This window comes from Pinus tabuliformis, chromosome 2_2 (genome assembly GCF_031772625.1).
Source record: "Pinus tabuliformis cultivar Carrire ecotype Pingquan chromosome 2_2, CPIR1, whole genome shotgun sequence".
Lineage (NCBI taxonomy): Eukaryota > Viridiplantae > Streptophyta > Pinopsida > Pinales > Pinaceae > Pinus > Pinus tabuliformis.
Window position 1 is genome coordinate 279,999,531 of NC_142300.1, and position 7,865 is coordinate 280,007,395.

Below are 7,865 nucleotides of genomic sequence, written 5' to 3' on the forward strand. Positions count from 1 at the left end.
CACAACACCCCACTTTAATTTTTTGAAAAATTTAACTGTCCCTCCATTTAAATTTGGTTAATGTCATCTTTATTCTCCCTTCCTTGTTTTGATTGATTTAGATTTATTTTTATGTTCATTTATTTAGTTCCATTTATTTTGTTTTTCCACTACCATTCCAAAGGTTCAAGTTTCAACTCATTTTGACTTATGGTTTAGAAGATATCCTTGGTCAAAGTTTGGTCAAATTTCGCTACTTGGGCATAAACATGCAAATTTGTATTTTCTATTGTTTTATAAATTGCATATGTTAACATAATTTAAAATGTAAATAAAGTTTATAAATTTTGTTAATTTATTTGTTAAATTATGTAAATAATTTGATTATGTTTTGATTATGTGTTGATTAGTTTATTGTTTTATTTAAATTGTCAGTATATATATATATATATATATATAATGGATTGAGTGGAAATCCCTTCATAAACCCCCCTATCCCGAAAAGAAGCAAGAAAATAAAATAGCATGAATTTCACAGAGAATCGATGGACCTTATGGTAGGAGAGGCGTCCTTGCAAGGAGACTCGCTCGACCTTCTGGTAGGAGAGGCGTCTTTGCAAATCCAAGACAACGAAGTGTCACTCGAATCTTGAAAGGCAACAACTCAAATCTTAGGCACTCAACCAGTCCTTTAAGGGCATGTTTAGTGGCTATATATATGCCATAACCATACCATGGATGCTGCATTTTTATATTATTCCAAATGTATAACTGAACTTGTTACCATAGCATGGATGTTGCATTTTTATATTATGCCAAATGTATAACTGAACTTGTTAGCTTTGCAAGTTACCCTAGCTAAGTTCGGCATCATGCTATTTTATCATCCATTCAGATTAAGTTTGGGGAAATTTTCTTTTTTGAAAGATTATTTGATGAGCTTTAAAGACTTTACACTGTAAATCCTTTAAGAAGTATTCTAACTATTATGAAATTTGGATTGAAATTTGAAATCTTACTAAATTAGTATATTAGAAAAGGAGGAGCGATGGGTCTGGTTAGGTTTTGGCGGTGGCAGCGCGGATATTGGGAGGATCACACAGGGCACAGATGAGGACAGAACAGAGATCCAGGTTACAGTCGCAGACAGTTGCGTTTTCATGGATTGCGGGCTCGGTGTCTTGGAATAGGGCTTCGTCGGACAACTTGCTGCCATTGCTGTCGTTTTTACCTCTTGTTTTTACCCAAACCATGGATAATCCAGAAGAACTGGTGGACTTAGACCCGGCTCTAGAAGACATATTATCTATGTGGGGCAAGGACACAACTGCCAAAAACGTGGAACAGTTTTTTGGGGTTAAAAAACATAATGGAACGGATTACCCTCCACTGGTGGACTTTCACCCATTTTTACATCATGGTGGACCAGATGTTGCAGTGGATGTTTCGGCTCCTAATCAGGGGGTCTCTGGCAGAAATAAGGAGGGAGATGCGGCGGAAGGTCTGAAAACTGGTGCTACACCTTCGGCGGATAAGGTGGCTGCGCCTCATAGTGATAAAGCTCGGCTGGATTCTCCTGAGGAGTGCGGGGGTTTTGAAGAAGTTCTGAGAAAGAAGGGAGAGAAGAGGAAGTCTCAAAAATCGATAGGGTCACAAAAACTGGAGGGAAACCTTGTATTAGGTATGGAAGTATCAATTGATGAAACCCTTACGGTTGCAGACTGCACTATTGTTGGCCGGGCAAGAGGAAAGAGGTTCTCTCCAGAGGATCTTCAGATATGGGGAGAAGAACGCTTCATAAATGATAACCCCTTACGTTTTGAGGCACAATGCCTTGTAAAAGGCTGGTTTCTGTTCAGTTTTGAAGAAAAGGAAGCGGCCGACTGGGTCCTGGAGAAAAATTGGTACATTGGGAACATTCCAGTGCTGATGAAACGCTGGACCCCTCTCTTTGATGCATTTAAGGAAAATACTGAAGTCTTCCCAGTTTGGATTCGGGCGCCGGGCCTCCCTTTTTTTCTATGGACAGAGGCCGTTTTCAAATCCATTGGTAATCGACTGGGATCTTACTTGGAGGCGGATATGACATTCAGGGAGACAAAGATCAGGGCAACGGCGCGCATCTTGGCAAATATTGATTTGAGTAAGGGTCTGGCGCAAACGATTACTCTTCAGTATAAGGATTATATTTATGAACAAATTATGGATTACGAACGCTTGCCATTCCGCTGTCATATATGTCATGCTCCTGGCCACCTTGCCAAGGAGTGCCCACTGCACAGAAGACAGAGGCGATTCAGAAGGAAAAATGGTCAGAGAACAAACAGAAATTCCCATGCAAAGACTTTTCAGGAAAAGAATGGCTCGACGCCTCTGTCCGAAATCGGTATCGACTCCGGCGGACTTCGAGACGGGGTTTTCTCTGTGGAGGAACAGAAATCCGAGGGAGCACAAGCCGAGGACCCCCATCCAAATGCTGAAGGAAAGGAAGTCGACCGGAGCTTAACGCCTGAACCTATTTCACCTCGTGAGACGGAAATGGTAAAGTGCACAAATCCTCCTATTTTGACTCCACGAAATCATATAAACTCAAATGTCTCCATGCATGATATTCAATCAGTTTCTGTTACACATCCTGTTAAACATTCTGTGGAAGGGATACCTCCAGTGCCTGCCCCTGATATAGAACCTCTTTATGCGGATAAGGGCTCTTTCAATCTAAAATGTGATAAAAACTGGCCTCCTCTCACCCCTCCGTCACAATGTGCTCCTTGTCCCTATAACCTCAGATCTATGGGATCAAAGCCCGAGCAGGTTGGGGCTCTTGGTGGCCTTGGTCAGACTGGATTGATCAAGGGCAAGCGGGGTAGAAAATCAGACATTTCAAAAGCTAAGTTAAAAGCTAAAATCGATGTGGCGGATGGGAAGCAATCCTCAATACCTGGGGTACTTAGAGCAGTGCAGACCCCTGAACATGTTAAAAAATGATCTTTTCTTCATGGAATTGCAGGGGCTTAGCCAGCAAGCCCAAGAAACTGGCTTTAAGGGAATGGCTTCAAACCTCAAAAACAGACATCCTTTTCCTTCAAGAAACCTTGGGGAAAGGACAAGCGGTGGAATTGGTGCTGAAAACATTGATGCCAGGATGGTCCTTCTCTGCTATTGATTCCTCAGGCCATTCGGGGGGCCTAGCCATAGGCTATAGAGAAGGAAAAATAAAATGTTTAAACATGTGGGGATTGAAGATGTTATGGGAATGGAAGTAGTCTGCCCAGATTTTCCTACATCCTTTCAGGTTGTAAATATTTATGGCCCATGTCAAGGGAGGGAACATTTCTGGACAGATCTGTTGTCAAAATCTTTGATGAACAAGCCCTTGATGGTTGTGGGTGGGGACCTTAATTTTTCTTTGGGCAGAGCAGAGGCATGGGGTCCATCAGCTAGGGAGGATCCCCTGACGGACTTCTTCTTCCAAGCCCTTACAGATAATAAACTCATCAATCCAATCCCGATTAATTTAAAGCCTACTTGGAGAAATAGACGAGCCGGGGAGGACAGGATTGCAAAAAGGCTAGATCGGTTTCTGCTTTCTGAAGGCTTTATAACAAGAGTGCCTCTTTTTCGGCAATGGATTGACGAGATCGGGAATTCTGATCATTTCCCGATTTTTTTGGATCTCTCTTTCCCCCCCCCAAAGCCTCCTGCACCTTACAAATTTAATTCCTCATGGCTGCAAGAAACTTCTTTCATCAATCTTTTTAAATCCACATGGATCCATCCTGACAGAATTTCAAATGACTGTAAGAGTTTCTTATTTATGGAAAATCTGAAGAGATTAAAGAAAGCAACCATCTCTTGGGCAAAAGAAAGACAAAAACAGCAAAATGAAGATCTGTTAAAAATAAGGGAGGAATTGAAGTCATTGGAAAGCATTGATGCAGATGGATACTCCACGCAGGACTCTAAGGACCGAATCCTCTCTCTGGAAAAAGCCCAAAATCAGATCCTTCTAGCAAAGGAAGAGGAATGGAGACTGAAGAGCAGAGCAATATGGCTAAAATCAGGAGATGAAAATACAAGTTTTTTCCATAACTATGCAAAAGGGAGGAAATCTGCTAACACAATTTGGAGCCTTAAAGATGAGGAAGGTAGGGTGGTAAAAACTTTCTCAGAACTTTCGGGCTTGGGTCAGAGGCACTTCCAAAGAACCTTTTCTGATTCAGGAGAGGCTACAATAGCTGAGGTTATGAGGACAGCTCAATGTTTTCCTAGTTTCCTGGAGGAGGATGAAGCAGCCGAGCTATCAAGCCCTGTCACCAAGGAGGAGGTTGAGGCGGCAATGAAAAGCATGGGTAAGGACAAAAGCCCTGGTCCGGATGGTTGGACTATTGAACTGTTCCTTCATTTTTTTGATCAGATAGGGTCTGATATCACTGAAGTAGTGGAGGAATCGAGGTTGAAAGGGGAAATATACAAACCCTTTAATTCAACCTTCATCGCTCTGATTCCTAAAAAAGACGAGCCGGAGACCTTTGAAGACTTTAGACCCATATCTCTTTGTAACTGCATTTACAAAATCATCGCCAAAGTGATAGCAACAAGACTTGCTCCAATTCTGTCCAGAAATATCTCAATGGAACAATTTGGCTTCTTGGAAGGCAGACAAATACATGAGGCGATTGGTGTCGCCCAAGAGGTTCTTCATAGCATCAAACAAAAGAAGAAGAAAGGAGTAGTCCTTAAAATAGACCTTTCAAAGGCATATGATCGTATCAATTGGCTATATATCAGATTGTTGCTCACACATTTGGGCTTTGACTACTCTTTCACCAGCTGGATTATGGGATGCATTACCAATGTGAGTTTTGCTGTGCTGATCAACGGAGCGGCATCCCCTTTTTTCAAAAGCCAAAGGGGTCTCAGACAAGGGTGCCCCTTATCCCCTCTCCTCTTCCTGATTGTGGCAGAAGGTCTTAGTAGACTGATCCACAAAGTCAGAAGGTCAAACAAGATAAAAGGTATTGAGGTGGCCTTAAACCTCTATATCACCCACCTGCTCTTTGTTGATGATATTCTGATTTTTTCTAATGGATCTTATGACGAACTCAAGGAATATAAAATTATTATTGATCTATTTATGAAAGCCACAGGAATGCAGATAAACTATGGAAAATCACAAGTGTGTGGTGCAGGATATAACAGGAGAGAATGCAATACAATGTCCGATCTTTTCCCTTTCCATTTACAGCCCTTGGCCTCTCCTTTTAAATACCTGGGCTTCTGGTTAAAACCGGATGCTTACAGAAATGAGGACTGGAATTGGCTCATAGCAAAGATTGAAGCAAGAATATCCCATTGGAGCTTTAGATGGCTTTCGAGAGCAGGAAGAACGACACTTCTAAAATCCGTCTTATTGGCCATTCCTGTTTATTGGGCTGCTCTAACTTGGATCCCAAAGGGCATAATGGAGAAGATCAGAAGGCTCTGTAGCAGATTTTTATGGGCAGGTTCAAATGAAAAATCTGTTCTCCCTTGGGTGGCATGGGACAAGATTGCCAGACCAAAGGAGTGGGGCGGATGGGGAATCAAGAGACTACCAGAATTCAGCCTTTCATTGGCAGCAAAATCTGGATGGAGACTTATCACAATGGAAAACCTTTGGACCCGGGTGATCAAAAGAAAATATATTGATCCAACCCCCCTGGAGGAATGGATCAGAAGTCAGGAGAAGAAAACGAAACAGTCCTCAGTAATATGGAAGGCAACAATTGAAGCTTTCTCAGTGATAGAACAGGGGTTGGCGTGGAAAGTGGGCGATGGGAATAATGTAAAAATTGGTAGGGATCCTTGGGTTGGCTGTAACGAATCATTTGCCCTCTCCCCTGGCCTCTTGAGACATTTGGGAAGTAGAGGCATTTTCACTCTAAATCAAGTGGAGAAAGTGGGTCAGTCAAACATATGGGGACAGGCATGGAAAAGTGCCGAAGACCTTGGATTAAATATTAGATGGCATCCTGAATGGTCCTCGTATGTTGAAGAACTCCATCGCTCCCATGTTAGAATAAATAATGAACATGACAAGCTGATGTGGGCTCATGGAAAAACAGGAAATTATTTTCCAAAAGAGGGTTACTCTTTCCTGATGGAGAAGAAAGGATGGTCTGCTGCGGAGTGGTGGTCGAAAAAATTATGGAAACTCAAATGTCCTTTGAAATCCAGGATCTTTCTATGGTGTATGTTGAAGAGGAAAATCCCAACATGGGACACTCTTCAGTCCAGATTCTTCATAGGGCCAGGGAGATGTCCTCTCTGCAAGGCGAATGAGGAAACTATTAACCATCTTTTCACAACCTATGCTGTTTCCTTAAAAATTTGGGGAGAGATAACAGATCTGTTAAAATTAAAAGTTCACTGGGGACACACTCCATTAGAAGATGCGTGGAGAAATTGGTGGAACAACCACCCCGATGGTAACCTCAGAAACCTCCCCCCAATCTTTTTCTGGGGTGTATGGCTTGCAAGGAATAATAGCATATTTAAAGACCAGGCCATAACTACAACAACAACTGCATCAACCTGTGTGGCCATATACTCTTCTATCCCTCCTCCTGAACCAAAAAGTGCACAAAATCGAAACAGTCCTCCAGCGATAAAGGAAGGTTCTCCTTGGGCTTTCTTCGACGGTGCATCCCAAGAAAACAGGGCAGGTGCTGGAATATGTATTCATTTGAACCACGATCAGTCTTTTAAAGCTTCTGTGGGTCTGGGTCAAGGATCAAATAATTATGCAAAAATGTCTGCATTACGTCTCCTCATGTGCTGGGCATTAAAAAAGAATATTCTATCCATTCAAATCTTTGGTGACTCCATGAACGCTGTTAAATGGGTTAATGGCAATTCCATGTGTCAAAATCAGATATTGAAGACTATCCTAGATGATATAGTTTCTCTAAAATCTCATTTTAACAACTGTTCTATTTGCCATATTTACAGAGAACACAATGCATCTGCAGACCAGCTTTCAAAAAATGGCCTTCAGCAAGCGACGGGGAGTTGGTCTATAGAAGAAACAAGTCAGGGGCAGGTTACCACATCACAGCTGCCTCCTTTTGCTCCGCCTCTTTGATGGTTTTTTCCTAATACATGTCATAGCTGAAACTCGTTTATGCTTTACGGTCATCTTCTTTCCATGGTGTCGTTTTCAGGAGGGCCGAGTTCTTTATATCTCACACACAATATGCTGAAACAGAGCTTTTTCCTGCATCCTGTACATTCATAAAATGCTGAAACAGAGTTCTTTTTGATCCTGTACATTCATAAAAAAAGTTTACAGTATATTCGTGACTGTTTATATGTTTATTGAAGGAGGCCACATAGTCATGAAGAAGTCTTCTGTATGGATTCAGAGAACCAGAACAGTTAAATTCGCTCACTAGCGACAGTTTCAGAGCCTCTGTATTCGTTTTTACTCTTGGTTTTGTAAGTTGGAGGTTGACTATGGGTCCCTCTTATCTCTGCTCACAGTTCTAAATTAGGGAACAGACCTATCAGTTTAGATACCACTTCTTGGTGGTTTGATGATGATTTTCCGAAAAATGTAACTTTTTATACCATTAATAAAAAGTTTTGATTATTTTCTCCGGAAAAAAACCCCCCTATCCCAAGAATCATCGTGGTTAAATACCTTTCCTTTTCTCATTCAATATTTCTCCTTGCTCGCACTCAATCGATGGCCTAACAGCCAACAAGGGGTTCGATAGCAATCATATAGAGAAGGGGGGGAGACCCCCATGTACAAGGTTCCACATTGGGGGTTATGTCATTTCAATAGTTATATATATATATATATATATAATGGATTGAGTGGAAATCCCTTCATAAACCCC

General features: G+C 41.7%; 1 protein-coding gene across 1 annotated transcript; it reads left to right on the top strand.

The window, feature by feature from the left end:
* The first annotated feature begins 3,796 nt into the window (after window positions 1–3,796).
* Window positions 3,797–7,105, top strand: LOC149192399 (uncharacterized). Its single transcript, XM_089406921.1, has one exon. It carries the CDS (start codon window positions 3,797–3,799, stop codon window positions 7,103–7,105), a length of 3,309 nt encoding a protein of 1,102 aa, XP_089263047.1.
* The last annotated feature ends 760 nt before the right edge of the window (window positions 7,106–7,865 follow it).